Raw genomic sequence first — 16,062 nt, 5'->3', positions numbered from 1 at the left:
CAGCATATGTGAAAATTACTGTTTATTGCCTAAAATCTTATCGCATTTCCAAGTGTAGCTTTTCAAGCGCATGTGGGTTTTTTTTTTTTACCCCATTTGAAAGATAAATACATTTTTATATGAAAGCAAAGCTTTGACAACTGCTACAAAAAAAGCAAAACATGCTTAAAAAAAGCACACCGCAACGCATTAAAGCGTGCACAAACTCATGCTTTTATCATCATGCGCTGTTACACATTTTTTTTAATGCACCCAATGTGAGCAAGGCCTAAGTCCCTTTTTGTAAAGAGCTGTTCTGGTTTATTGCAGAGTTGATAATATTGCTTTATACTTTTTATATTACCAGCAGCTACTCGAAACAGCCACTGTTGATGTCTTTTTATCACCTATTTGTAATGCGATCCTCTGGCTTTAATGCTGTCTGAAGTCATTCACTTGAAAAATGTATGCAGATAAGGAGTGTTAGGGAACCGCATTTGCATACTCATTCAGAGAAGTGATATAGAAAGCTTGATTGCCAGATGGTCTGGATTACACCCAGAGAACTTGCATTATTTAGGTCATCAACATTGTCCACTTCCTTGTCTCTCCTATGTGTAAATAAAAGCTTAAAGAGGAACTGTCGCGAAAATCTTAAAATTTAAAACGCATACAAATAAGAAATAAGTTTCTTCCACAGTAAAATGAGCCTTACTTCTCTCCTATGTTTCTGTCACTTACAGTAGGTAGTAGAAATCTGACATTACTGATAGGGTTTGGGTTAGTCCATCTCCTCATGGGGGATTCTCAGCATGGCTTTTATTCTTTTAACCTCCTTGGCGGTAATCCCAAGCTGAGCTCGGCGTATGCCGCCGGAGGTCGCCGCTCAGGCCCTGCTGGGCCGATTTCAGTTCTGAAAAAAGCAGCACACGCAGCTGGCACTTTGCCAGCCGCGCGTGCTGCCCGATCGCCGCCGCTCCGCGGCGATCCGCCGCGTGCAGCGGCGAAAGAGGGTCCCCCCAGCCGCCCGAGCCCAGCACAGCCGAAACAAACAGTTCCGGCCGGCGCTAGGGGCTGGATCGGGCGGCTCTGACGTCAGGACGTCGACTGACGTCCATGACGTCACTCCGCTCGTCGCCATGGCGACGAGGAAAGCGAAACAAGATAGGCCTATCTTGTTACTTTCGATTGCCGGAGGCGATCGAGAGTACGGATCAGGAGCGCCCTCTAGTGGGCTTTCATGCATGAAATATTTTTTTTTTTTATTAAAAAAAAAACCACATTGCATTCTCCCTGGCAAAATAAATAAACCGCCAGGGAGGTTAAAAGACATTCCCTGAAAAATATTTATACAATGATGCTGGCCAGCCTCCGTGCTGCACACTTTTTTGGCAGTTGGACGGAGCAACTGCCATTCACTAAGTGCTTTTAAAAATAAATAAAACCCTGAGAACCCCCCTCCCCCCATAAGAAGATGGGCTAGTTCAAAATCTGTCGGTAATATCAGCTTTGTACTACTTACTATAAGTGACAGCAACATAGGAGAAAAGTAATTTATAACTCATTTTACTCTGGAAGAAACGTACTTCTTATTTGTATATGTTTATATGTATTTGAAGATTTTCGCCACAGAGGTCCTTTAAGGAAATCTAAATTGAAATAAAAATAGCAGTTTAACTTACCTGGGGTTTCTTCTAGCCCCTGTGCAGTCCTCCTGAGCTCCCGCCATGATCCTGCATTGCCCTCTGATCAGCTGTATGTGCAACGCCGGGTTGCAGGCCTCCTCATTGCACTTTGGTGCAAAGCAGCATTCTGCATATGCACAGTAAGCAATAATTGCTACTGTGCATGCGCAGGTGATCAGGAAGCTGTCCAGCTTTGAGACGGGCGCTGTGGCTGACTGGAGGGTCGCACAATGATGGGGAGGGCACAGGAAGACTGCAGGGGCCTAGGAGAAGCCCCAGGTAAATGAAACTATTTTTTTCCCAAGTTTCTCATTACAGAGCTAGGTACACGTGCTAGATGACTCAGGGCTGTCAAGGACCTTCTTGGGTGAGAATCTAGTGTTTGTTCAGGAGTTTTGGGATCAACCTTAAAGAGGAACTCCAGTGAAAATAATGTAATAAAAGTGCTTCATTTTTACAATATTTATGTATAAATGATTTAGTCAGTGTTTGCCCATTGTAAAATCTTTCCTCCCTGATTTACATTCTGACATTCATCACATGGTGACATTTTTACTGCTGACAAGTGATGTCACTGGAAGTAGCTGCTGCTTGCTTTTTTGGCAGTTGGAAACGGCTGTAAACAGTTATTTCCCACAATGCAACAAGGTTCACAGACAGGAAACTACCAGGACCATGGTCCTCACAGTTTCCAGTGGGAGGGGTTTCACTACAGTTCCAGCCATACAGAGCCCCCTGATGATCTGCTTGTGCAAAGGAATAGATTTCTCATGTAAAAGGATTCCAATTCTGAGTAAAACTTGAGAGCCGCTCAGGGGTGAAGTTAACCTACCTTTGTCACCACCTATAGCTGATGCGCTCCATGCATTTTGTCACGTTTCACATCACTCCAATTCTGACTCTTTCTGGGCTAGAAGTAGAAAGCACTGGAGAAACGAATGTAATGGAACATAAAGCGGAACGCCCCACCTATAGGCGGCACCAAGGGTAAGTTAACTACCACCCTGCTGCAGCCCACAAGTTTTACTCAAAATTCAGGAACCAAACGATGTAGCTCTGCTTACTCCTCACACCATCCCCCATTGAGCGTTGTCGCGCTATTCTCCTTCACAGCAAAACATGCGTCAGTAGCCTGCAGTCTAGCGATGCGTCTGTACAGCAGTAGTTTCAAGTACTGATCCATATGGGCAACAGCAGGGCTGTGGAGTCAGAGTCTAGGCTTTTGAGCAATTTTTGGGTACTTGAAGTCTGAGTTGGTGGTTTCATAAACTGAGGAGTCGAAGTTAGGCCTCTTGCACACTGCAAGTGATTCCGATTCAGATTCCGCTTTTTAATCAGTTTTTACATCCGATTCCGATTCCGATTTGCAGTTTGCTCCCTGCACACTGCAAATCGGAATCTGAATCTGATGTAAAAACAGATTAAAACGCGGAATCTGAATCGGAATCACTTGCAGTGTGCAAGAGGCCTTAGATGATTTTTGTACACACTGCATAGCCCTGCAAAGGCCTGTGGATTCGGCATCGAGGAGTCCGAGCAATTTTGGGTACCCATAGTCTGAGTTGGTTGAAAAACTGAGTAGGAGTTGGAGTCGAATGATTTTTGTACCGACTCCACAGCCCTGGCAACAGTACTTAGTTCAGGAAAGTGTGAGTCAAAGAAACCAACAGTCATAATCACGTACTCTGAGGAACTTTTATGCAGAGGCACACTTTTTCTGACTACTGAAATCAGAGATTTGAAAAGTTAATTTAAAAAAAAAAAATCTACAGGCAGCAAATAAAAAAACAAGCAACAAGTGTGAATGATAGCCCAGTGTGCATCTATACATAAAGTATTCACTGACTAATTTTAGTTTCACATTCCCGATGTTGACTGTAGCAGGCGGTCCGTTCGCTATAACAGTTCACAGACTGAACAAAGGTTATTTGATGCTTATTATTTTCATCCAGGAAAGGAGTCCGCACAGAATAATAAGTCTTTACAGTTTACTATTAATATTCCGCCTTTGCCGTTCACATCATTTTGATTCTTGAGAGGGTGCAAGTTCAAGGTCAGTCGCTTGACTTGTGGTGTTCATTATAAGCAATTATTGTGTGACAAATGAGTTTCAGATCAGGCTTTAAAATTGTATAAGAAAAATCAATAGTTCTAATGAAAGCTTTTCAGGTCATTTACCTCACTACCTTTTGTTAGTTTGTCAGGAGGGAATGAGATAAAGTGATCTGACAGAAGGGCTTTCTGGTATCTCCATAGTTGTTTCATTTTGTATTTACGGGGGACTGAAATCTGTGTCTGTGCGTGTCCAAACTACTAATAATGGGTCATTTATGTTGAGGGAAATGCTTGTACAATAGCCAGTGATGCTAGAAATCAGCCATAATTAGTATGCCATAAAGGGGTTTGTGTTTTTTCTTCAAGTTCCCCGATGAGGATGAGGAAACCAGGAAGTACCGCTTAAAAATTGAGGAACAGAAACGCTTGAGAGAGGAGATCTTGAGGCAGAAGGAGCTGCGTCGGCAGCAGCAAGCCGGAGCTCGGAAAAGGGAGTTGCTCCAGAGACTGTCTCAGCAGCAGCAACCACCACCGACAGCTAACAATGTACAGCCAAGTCAGCCTGAGCCGGACAAACAGACTGCGAAGGTGGAGAATAACATCCAAGTTCTGCCTTCTGTGACCGCGCAGGCACGGCCCAGTGTGAAAAGTAGACTGCTTACAAACAAGGCTGAGGCTCTGGCTACAAACACCCCACAAAAAATCCCCCCTTTGCAGCCTGCCGGTACCAATGTGACATTTCAAGGGCAGCCAAAGAAAATAATGAAACAAACTGTACAAAGCAAAAAGACGGAAAGTCCGTCGCCGAAGGTTCAGCAGGTGCGCCCAGCCATGTCCGCTGCACCTCTGGGTCCACAGCAGACTGTGAAAGTATCTCCAGTGCAGGCCAAGCCAATGGAGCAGAGGCTGGCTGGTACAAAAAGGACGGTTGTGCAGAGGTCAAACAGCGGCTCTGGAGATGGCGTGCACGTCGCGCCTAAAGTTCGAGTGATAAAGTTGTCTGCTACCGTAAGTCCTGACTAACTTATTTATCTTTGAGTTTACTTTTTTGAATTTGTGGACAGCTTGTTGAAGTGATTCTTTGTGCATTGTCTGATTTTCTAAAGGCTGTCCTGGAGTTTTTACATACTTGACAATGGGAAATTTTAGCATAAAGTGTTTATATTTCAGGTGGACTGAAGATTTTGAAGTGAACTTCCCATATGTAGACATATTGTAATAACTTGAATGTGTGCATAAAATGTGCAGGGCACAGAATGCTAGACCAATGTCTAGACCCTCTTAAAGAGTAACTGTAGTGAAAATCACATAATGGTAATTAATAAAATTGCTTATTTTTTATAATATTTACTTATAGATGGTTTAGTCAGTGTTTGGCCATTGTAAAATCTTTCCTCTCCCTGATTTACATACTAAAATGTATCACTGGTGGTGACATCTTTAGTTCAGCAAGTTGATGTGTACAGAATGTTTATTACTGAGAGTTCTATGCACCGAGGGGGATATTGCTTGCTTGGCAGATGGAAAAAGCTGTTTTTTCTCACAATGCAACTGATGCAATATTAGAGAAAAGGGTAAAGATTTCCTGTGGGAATGGGGGTATCAGCTAATAATTGGGATGGAGTTCAATCCTGGGTTAAAGTTCCTCTTTCAAGGGGTTCTGGGGGGGCTGAGAATGAAAAACTCCCGCCCGTGTCGTCGGAAGCTTACTGCAAAAGCGAAGTACAAGAAAACTTCGTACTGCGCCTGTGCAGTAAGCTTTCGAGGACGCGAACAGCAGCGCACATTATTCGGCTATAGCAGACGAATAATTGCCCGGTGCCGGCGGTGGGGAACAGCGGATCGGAGGAGGACGGCGTGGGACATTACTGCTACAGCGGGCAGATAGAAGCCCCAGGGAAGTGGCGTTTTTTATCCTCAGGTCCCCCCCCCCCCCCCCCCACAGAACCCCTTTAAGCAGCATCTTTTCGGTAATCTTTGTTAATTTTCCTAATACTTATTGGAGGGGCACAGCAGTACCACTGAGGCGTAGCCTTACTTATAGGTAGCTGGAGATGGAGGAAAGCTAAACCGCTATGCTGTTCCTCTGCTGCCTCTTAAGCTTAGCGTCCATAGGAAACACGGTCCATTTTATTTTAGTTTATTTTACCTTGCACAGCTATATAAAGCACAGAGTTGTTTTGTCAGTGGTCATGTGAGAAATGTAAGCACCTGTTCACACTAGCAGTGGTGCATATTGAAGCATACCTCTAGGGCTAGGCCCTACTGCTAACTGTGGTGTTGTACCGCGCAGTCCCATTCAGTATTACTGTCCATCACATCAGGCTGTAAAAGAATTTGTTTGAACAAGTCCAAAGAGATCCAGCAGACGTAAAATAACTCCACTCCACCAGTGCTGACACCCCCACACACAGCAAAACAATAAGTGGCTGGATAGTGTACTGGTTAAGGGCTCCGCCTTTGACATGTGAGACCAGCGTTCAGTCATCCTGGCTAGGGGTCAGTACCTATAAAGTAGGAAATTATTGGACAAGACTTCCTAGCACTGCAGGGCGGCCCCTTGAGTAGCTGCAGCTCTTGAGTGCTTTGAGTCCAACAGGAGGAAAGCTCAGTACAAATGTTAGTATTATTACTATTATTATAACAATACCAGTGCAATGAGACAGCTTGCCCGGTAGAGTGGACCAGATCGGGCTTGACTGTTTTTGCCGGAGCCCAAAGGATAGCCACTAGTGCACAGGACCAGCAACCAATGGACTTTCAGGGGAGCCAAAGCTGGATCCCCTCTGCTGAGGAAGGAAGGAGAAAACCTCTTCAGGATCCTGAAGGGAACCAAAAAAAGCTTTGCTCATATTGCCCCCACAGCATTAAAAGTAGAAAATACTACCTAGCTACTCCTCCCTCATTGTATAATATTTTTGATAAGTTGGTTGCTGCATCAAATTTAGGCTACCATCTTTAAAAATGCAAACACGTGAAAAGCGCATAAGGACTGTAAATGCATTGCGATTTTACTGCAATTTTGTTTCATATGCGATTGTGGGAGCGTGTGTAGTAGTTGCCCCAGCATGCTACAGGATCCTGCCTTGGCAGAAAGCCCTGAGGGGAGAGGCTCCAGCCTGCTGCACTTAGGACACAAGGAACAAGTGAGAAGGGATATGGAGCAGTGATCTCCCCAGAAATGTTTTCCAGCCAGGTGGCATGAAAAAGTAGCCGGGTGGGGCGAGATAAGAGAATGCAGGGCCGGTGCTTCTCTGCAGAACTCTGCTTACAGCATAGGAGAACGTGAGCCGATGACAGCCGGGTGCTCACCAAAACTAGCCGGGTGGAGCACCCGGCTAAAAGAGCCTGGGGAGAACACTGCGAAGGCTACTATATTTATTTCCTTTTAAACAATACCAGTTGCCTAGCTGTCCTGCTGATCCTCTGCCTCTAATACTTTAAGCCATAGACCCTGAACAAGCATGCAGCAGATCAGGTGTTTCTGACATTAATGTCAGATCTGACAAGATTAGCAACATGCTTGTTTCTGGTGTGATTCAGACACTGCTGCAGCCAAATAGATTAGCAGGGCTGCCAGGCATCTAAAAGGAATATATGGCAGCCTCTGTAGTCTTACTTCATTTATCTTATAAATAAATAGTTATACTTATTAAAAAAAAAAAAAAAAGGATTTCACATTAAAATGTAGTAATTTTGCAAGGCATGATCATGTTTTGATTTGGGCGCACTTATAGATTTTCACCCATTGTGGCAAAACGATTGATTCCTATCTGAAAGGAATAGATTCCTACCACACACTGCATATAGATTTTCAACGATGCATTGTTCAATGCAGTGTAACACGAAGCGCCTAAGGACGGTTCCGTAAACCATGTGCGGGCAGCATGTTCTTACCTAGGAGCGCTACCCCTTAGCCCCCCCCCCCCCCTTGTCTATTTGGATGCCTGAATTTTTTATCCCCTGTGCAGCAGCTTACAATTCCTGCAGCTTTGTTCCATGTTCCAGCAGCTGTGATGCATGCTGGCAGATGTAGTTCATTGATGTGGTTACATCTCCCGGCCACCAGATATCACATCAGTGGGAACTACATCTCCCGGCGTGCATTGCACATCCACGGCATGGACTGTGGGAATCTGCAGCACAGGGGATAAAAAACAGGCGTCCTTATAGGCGGGGCAGCCTGCCATAAGTAACTGACTGCTTTACCACACAAAGCGCACATAGGTTACCAAACTCCCTGACAATTTATTTTTAAATACTTCTCAATTCCCTTTAAGTCAGCTTGGATTTATCTTACAAATAAACCCTTCACTACAGTTGGAGGCACATAACTATAAAAATCTGCGCAATCCTAATTCAGCAAACCGGCATTTCAGCAATCCTGCCAAGTAGTGCTCTGACTTATGAGTGTTGCAATTTTGTGATTTATTGAGGTAATCCAGTAAAGCTGTGTTCTCCAACCTTGTCCTCAGGGCCCGCCAAGCGGATCCGTCAAAACCAGTCTTATCAGTGGAACGATCGTTTGTACACACGTCTGACTTGACGTCCAAACGACCGGTCGTTTGGAAAAAATCAGACGTGTGTATGTACCTTAAGTGTAACGGTCGGGCATAAAATTAAAAAAATCAATTCTTTATTTTTATCTGGTAAACCAGTAATAAGAATGCTAACCAGGCAATCCAAAAGTTAAATCACTATTACTTTTCTTGTTGATACCATTCCCCAGTTTACCTGACTTTTATTTGGTGCGCACAAAATTTGGTACACAAAAAGGAAGTTGCAGGGCATGCTGGGTTGTCCTTTTTCCCTTCTCTACTTCCCCCTCAGCCTGACTGGCTGAAGCCTCTTTCCCTCCTGTTTCCCCTCCCACACCTCTGTTCTTCTCTGATTGGCCGATATTTCTCATGCTGAGACAATGCACTTTCTATAGTGAAAGGCAGGCAATGCATACACAATTGGGCAGAGGAGAATAAGGGAGGAAGTGACATCAGGATTGGCTTTTTTTTTTGTTTTTTACTGTAGAAAAATCACTAAAATCAAAACGTGGACAGTGCAATACATGCCGTCTTTCCCCGAAAATAGTACCTACTCTAAAAATTAAGACCTAGCTTATATTTCAAGCAAGCTTGAAATATAAGCCATCCCCGGAATATAAGGCCTAGTTGGCTGCCCAAAGTGCCCCATTTGCTCCCGCCCTCCCTATGCAGAGTGGCGAGCGGAGCGCAACCTATAAAGTAAACAGCGTGTCACATGATGCGCCTGGACGTGCGTGCATCACATGACAAGAGCCATTGTCAAGGAGAGGAAGCCGCGCGCTGCTGAAGAGAGGTGTTAACGCTGGCCCCTCGGAACCCCGTGAGTTTCTTGTTTGCTTTATAGGTTGCGCTCCGCTCGCCACTCTGCATAGGGAGGGCGGGAGCAAATGGGGGACTTTGGGCTCCACTCGCCACTCTGTAGAGGATGCTGGGGGCTGCCGCTGACTACATGGGGGGCACATCTGACTACCGGGGGGGCATATCTTACTACGATACATGGGGGACACATCTGACTACCAGGGGGGTGGCACATCTGACTACATGGGGGCACATTTTACAAGAGGGAGCACATACAGTAGTGTCACCCCTCATAATTATAAGCCCTCCCTGAAAATAAGCCCTAGCACATCTTTTAAGCCTCATCTACACGCGTAGATGAGGCTGCGATCCGGCGGCTCGATTAGCCGCCGGATCGCATCTTCCGCGTGCCCGCCGCATCCCCCGCATTCGATTCCCCGCTCGTCCCCGCCGACGCCGCTTATCTTCCGCTCGATTCCCTGCCATTGTCCCCTCGCGGGGAGCGAGCAGGGAATCGGTGGTGCGGAGATCCGTCCTGTTGGATCTTATCAATCGAGCCGCATCAGTGGCTCGATTGATAAGGAGCATCGCAGCCGCATCTACGTGTGTAGATGCGGCTTTAGGGGGAAAATTAATATAAGACAGTGTCTTATTTTCGGGTAAACACGGTATGTAAGTAGAGCAAGTATTTAACTATCTTGTAGATATCTATCTTATCCTGTATTCTCCATCTTGAGAGACCCTAGGCAGATCTAACCTATAGTCTGTACTGCTTAGTGTACCCGAGGCAGTGTGGGGGTGCAGATGGGACAAAACGGCATGTTCCCTGCTGCATGACATACCTCTTTGTTGTCACCCCCCCCCCCCCCCCCACGCCGCTCTCTTCCTCACTCCTCGAAATTGGCAGCATGCATGCTTTTCTGTAGGCCTTCCGCAGATGCTTCTCCACAGCCGCTCCCCCGCCTCCCTGCACGCTGCTCTGTGTGTGACATACAGAGCAGCACTTCCAGCATTGACCCCAAGGGTCACAAAACTGAAACTAGAGGACTGCAGGCTACAGGAGCAGCTGGGATTGCGGCTACCTGATCCACCCAGCCCCCACCTCTGGTTCCCTAACGTCACCAAATTACTGCCGGGGTGAGTCTTTCTCCTCCTAGTTATGCTGACCCTTAAAGAGCATTTTCATTTGGCACAAATAAGTAAGTATGGTAAAGGTAGCCATACACTGGTCGATTTGCCATCAGATCGACCAACAGATAGATCCCTCTCTGATCGAATCCGATCAGAGAGGGTTCGTATGGCTGCCTTTACTGCAAACAGATTGTGAATCAATTTCAGCATGAAACCGATCACAATCTGTGGTGGTGCATGCCCCCCCTTCCCCGCATACATTACCTAATCCGGCGGGCGCAAGTCCCCCCGGTCACAGCTGTCTTCTTCTCCGCTGGATTCCGGACCGGCAGGCTTCACTTCTTTCTGTCCGATGACGTTTGAACAGTAGAGGGCGCTCTACTGTTTAAACTTCCTGCCGGGACAGGAAGTTCAGTGAAGCTGCAGCCCTGGAGCCCAGCGGAGAAGAGACAGCGGTGACCGGGGGGGACTCGTGCCGGCCGGAGCAGGTAATGTATTGCGTCGGTCGTCGGGCATTCGAACGCTGATATCGACGCACACCTGACCCACCGGCGATCAAGCAAATTCTTCTGCACGGCCGGAACGAATGGAATCGACAAACTATTGATTTCGGACGGAAATCGATCGTTCTGTCAGCGTTTGCGCAAAGATTTCACAGCAGATTCGATCACTGTGATCGAATCTGCTGTATATCGGTGGGAAAATCGTTAGATGTACGGACCCCTTAACTGGTTTAACGCTGTTGAGTAAATATTGCCTAACATTGCCACCAAGACAAAAAATACTCGAACTGGAACTACTACTACAGTCCCCTAAATTCTTCAACACATGGAGAATACATTAAATGCTTATTACTTTAATATCAGCAGGCTTCCTTATGCTTGCATTTGAGTATTATGTCTTCCTGCCTGTTAAAGAAACATATTAAAATACTAGCCAATCAGGCTTTGGTTGCTATAGTATAGGTCTTGCTTCATCCTACTCCTGGGTCTCTGACTGCTCAGCTACTGTTGTTACTCTCCACAGAGCCAGAGCAGTTTCTCTTCACAGCAGTGTCCCTCCTGGCTTGCTGTAAAAAGACCCTGAAGTAAACTTGAGCACAGTAAATGGAGTATATAATCATAAATTACATAATCTGTGGTGAATGAAGAGTGTCAAAAGAAAGTCACTAGGCGGGAAGATTGTCCCACCCTTTGACCTTTCAAGCCTCCTCAATTGTGATGAATGGTTTCTCTGACCAAAAGACATTTTGCCCCTCCTTTTGTCTCTGGAGCTGCTGACAATTTAGTGAATGATTCGCGATCTCTGCGCCCAATTCACACGTACATTAACTGCAGATTAAAGAGACAAGGGTAGCCCCTTCCTTGTCAAAAAAAGTAAATGATAAACAGTTTTTCTTAATCTGTGCTTCAACCTCAATAGTTACAGTAATAATTCAATACACATCTTTGCATAAGAACAAATGAACATTTATTAAAATAGCATAAAAACATACTTTCCCTGGTGCTGCATACACATCTGTAAGGCGCTGCAGCGTCGTCACACCGAGCTTGCAAATCTCATACACACAAAAACATGCATACAGAAAAAGGAGACAAGGTTGTGTCCAAGAATAAAAATGAGACTATAAAAGTAAAAAGGTAAATGGCAAAATAAGACCTAAAAATAATTGAAGGTTTCAAAGTTTCCTTAGTCTAAACTGCTATAGTTGGGTGCAATATAATTAGTCTTCTTCGGTGCAAACAGATTGATACAACCGGGGCCTGATGCACTATGGCTCGTTTGCGATGATAATAAACAGCTTAATTGTGTGTGAGTACTCATGCAAATGATGGCATAGTTCATGCAGTAAATATGGCTTGAAAATTGATGACAATTTTGATGTGCAGTTGTTACTTTTAAGTAACCCTTTGATGTATATAGCTTATTATCATACTAAATATTGTCCAGTTACCCCGTAGTCTGTAATTTGCTGTTTTACATTGGTTCATTGAGTGCAGAGACCTGGACAAGGCTTGTATAATGTATGCTTGTGACTCCATGAGAAGGGGTACTAAGTGACCCTGAAACATTGGAGTTCATTTAATAAAGCTTAATAATCAGTGGGCGTTTGCATGTAAGAAAACACTGAACGCCTCCATCCTCAGTCTTCTCCCTCTTTGGTACTGGGTCCCGTAACTTCGGCCAGTCGGCGATTGCGCAGTGGGCTCCTAAGTCTCTCTTCAGAGCATTCTGCGCAGGAGCAGAGCGCACTGCACATGCGCTGACTTGCTGAAGTTACGCGACACGGTACCGAAGAGGGAAAAGACTGAAGACCGCGGCGTGGGAGTGATCTGTGCGGATGGGGCTGAAGAAAGCCCCAGGTATGTATAAAACTTAATAATCTCATCTCTGGTTTCCTTTAAAAAGGAACTCCAGTGTAAATAATGTAATTAAAAAAGTGCTTCATTTTTACAATTAAGTATAAAGGATTTAGTCAGTGTTTTCCCATTGTAAAATATTTCCCCTCCCTGATTTAGATTCTGACATTTATCACATGGTGACATTTTTACTGCTGGCAAGTGTTGTCAGTGGAAGGAGATGCTTTTTTGTTTTTTTGCTTTTTTGGCAGTTGGAAACAACTGTTATTTCCCACAATGCAACAAGGTTCACATACAGGAAACTGTCAGGGCCGTGGTCCTGACATCACACTGTGCGAAGGGTTTCACCACACTATCTGCCATACAGAGCCCCTTGATGATCTGTTTGTGAAAAGGAAAAGATTTCTCGTAGGAAAGGAGGTATGAAATTCAATTCAATTCTTGGTTACGGTTTCTCTTTAAAGTGATCCTGACACCCCCTCACCAAAAAAAGTTAGACGCATACACAGGTAGAGGGAAGCCTCTGGATAGACCTGGTCTCCTCCTCCTCCACCCCACCGTTACTTCTCATGGTCCCCCTGAACATATCCGACTCGAGCTTGTCGGAGGTTTCCCCGTGCCCACACTCCCTTCTCTGTATGCTCGTGCATGAAGGCGAACGCAAGCTAAAAGAGGGTCTTGGCCAGCAATAGTGGGGTGGATAGGGTTGTGGGAAGCCACTGGAGCATCCAGAGGCTTCTCTCTGCTTAGGTAAGCATCTAGCTTTTTGTACTGCCAGCTTGGATCTGCTTTAAAGAGAACCCGAGGTGGGTTTTAAGAATGCTATTAGGACACAGAGGCTGGTTTTGCATACAATGACAAGCCTCTGTTACTGTACTGTGGCCACCCCCCCCCCCCCCCCCCCCCGCGCTCTGGTGGCCCTCAGAAAAAGAGAGCTGTTCTGGCGACATGCAGCTTGTCGCTAGCCGGCTGTTTACATCCAGGCTGTCATTTACCGCCTCTCCCCACCTGTGTCCCTTCCCTCCCCGCCTCTTCTATAGCGCTGCTCCCCGCCTGTGTCCCTTCCCTCCCCGCCGTCTCTATAGCGCTGCTCCCCGCCTGTGTCCCTTCCCTCTCCGCCTCTTCTATAGCGCTGCTCCCCGCCTCCTCTAAAGCGTCGCTCGCTGCCTGTGTCCCTTCTCTCCAATCAGCTTACGGAGGCTGGGAGGGACACAGGCGGGGAGCTGCGCTATAGGGGCGGGGAGCGACGGTCAATTACAGCCTGGATGTAAACAGCCAGCTAGCAACAAGGTGCTTGTTGCTAGCACAGCGGGGGGGGGGGGGGGGGGGGGGGTTCTGGGGGACAGCAGAGCGTGGGGGGAATGGGTGGCTGGGGGGGGGGGGGGGCACAGTATAGTAACAGAGGCTGGTCATTGTATGCAGAACCAGCCTCTGTGTCCTATCAGCGTTCTTAAAAACCCACCTCGGGTTCTCTTCAGTGCCACGTTCCCCCCATTGTCCTGACACAGCCTCTCAGGTGCATCCATGTTGCTGCCTGTCACCAAATGAGTGCAGATGTGAAAGCCTTGCTTGGTGCAGTTAATTACTCATTCACAAAGAGGGATTGCCTGGGCTGTCATTGCTGACACACAGTACAGGTTCCAGAGTTTAAATAGGTGGTATTCACATTGATTTGGAAATAAAAAGCCGGATAACTGAAATGAAACTTTTTTTTTTTATTTTTTTTATTTTAATAACATTACATTGAGAAAATTTCAGTTTAACCCTGCAGACCCAATTTTCTTGCTAATAATGGTAAATATTTCCTCTTGGCTTTGGCTGTAATGATCACTGATCTAATTTGAGCTCTGTTGATTTGTGTGTTCGAAAAATCTTAGTGAACGTACCACTAGTCCTACTGCTATGCGGTCAGTTTGCACTGGTGAGGGGAAGAAGAGGAGTGACATCAGAATATGGGTACAGAGAGGCATAGGTGGCCTCTCCCTACCCATCAGCAACAAAATTCTTGTAATAGGCACATAATAATATTCATTATTGAATATTATTGTAATGTGTAGAACTACTGCGCCTTACAATACACACCTGATGACGTCGGGCAGACCACGTGACCCGCGCGGTGGAACGCTTAGGAAGCTGACTTAGCGAGGTCGGCTTCTGCAGTGGAGAAGAACGGGAGCCACCGGAGCTGCGGCGAGGGCATGTGACGGCTGCCAGGGGCTGGAGGAAGCCCCAGGTAAGTGGATTTTGTTTTGTTTTTTTACTGTCTGGACCTTCCCTTTAAGGGCTCGTCTCCACTGGTGCGGGTGGGCAGGATCACAGGCAAATCCCATGAACCGTGCCCACGGCTATGGGATTCGCAGCCTCCACGGCGAATTCTGCGGGGCGTTCAGGCCGAATTGCACCCGCAAGCGATTCCGCCGCGGCCCCGTCATCCCCTATGGCAGAGTTTCCTTGTGTGAATCATGTGCAGGGAAACTCGGCGGAATCGCCGTAGTGGAAACAAGCCCTAAAGAGACTCAGTTGAGTGTCACTGCAATTTTTTTTACTTACCCGGGGCTTCCTCCAGCCCCATAAACATGGATGTGTCCCTCGCCGTCCTCAGTGCCGCCATTCTCTCGCAGTCAACCTCCAGTAAGCGGCTCAGTCGGACTCAGTCTGACTAAGTTATGTCAGCCGGGGCCTTCTGCGCTTGCCAGAAGGTCCGCTGCTGACGTCACTGAGCCGCTTACCGGGGCTCACTGCGGCTGAACGGGACATCGTAGGAGGACAGCGAGGGACACAGCCATGCTTATGGGGCTGGAGGAAGCCCCGGGGTAAGTAAAAAATATTGCTGTGAGACTCGTCTCTGAGTCTCTTTAAGTGCTGCACAAAATGGTATTTAAGCTCTTTAAATGTTGTTCATCCTTCCCAGAGCGAAGTGGTGAAATAGTCTTATCGTCTGCATTTGTTCTTTGCTCATTTCTAAAGGTTACCACTTCTATTAAGGGTCAACAGACTATCCTATCGAGCGGCGCTGATTCTTGACATGGAAAGCTTCCTCCCATCCTTTCCCATGCCATCGTGCTTTTTATCGGTTTTCTGTTGGCTTATCAGCAAAATAAAAGCATGCAGATGTGCCAATATTTTACGGAGGTCTGTTAGCCAGGGGACCGGCGTACAGACAGAAGAAAGATCAGCAGCCAACCAGATTGAAGGGATAGAGCGACAGTCAGCAATGGGGAGCGAGAAGGAAAGCCTCGCTGGCAGACAGATTGGCTTTTAATTGTGCTCCCCACTTGAGGATGTCACCGCACTCCAAACATTTTTAGATTGATCACCCATATGTTTTCAAAGATACTTAACCCCGTAGGAGCAGCAGAGAAGCCAGTAGATGGGAACACCAGCCACGATTTTATGTATAAATTATCTGTTCCTATATCAAGAGGAATGGATTAATAATTCCTTTCTCCGTCTTTGCTTTCCACGCAGATGAATCTACGCCGCTGTTTATTATTGCAGAAAATTGTGCTGCAGACA

The 16,062-nt window shown here is 46.3% G+C and overlaps 1 protein-coding gene across 2 annotated transcripts in view; it reads left to right on the top strand.

Moving 5' to 3' along the window:
- Positions 1-16,062, top strand: part of RBM33 (RNA binding motif protein 33) — a 139,131-nt gene that overhangs the window by 79,540 nt on the left and 43,529 nt on the right. For both annotated transcript variants that reach the window (XM_068235874.1, XM_068235876.1), the window contains exon 15: positions 4,086-4,727. In XM_068235874.1, the coding sequence (XP_068091975.1) occupies positions 4,086-4,727 (642 nt within the window). The remainder of the gene's footprint in view (positions 1-4,085; positions 4,728-16,062) is intronic.

This window comes from Hyperolius riggenbachi, chromosome 5, assembly GCF_040937935.1.
Source record: "Hyperolius riggenbachi isolate aHypRig1 chromosome 5, aHypRig1.pri, whole genome shotgun sequence".
NCBI lineage: Eukaryota > Metazoa > Chordata > Amphibia > Anura > Hyperoliidae > Hyperolius > Hyperolius riggenbachi.
This window is presented reverse-complemented; position numbering and strand designations above follow the sequence as displayed.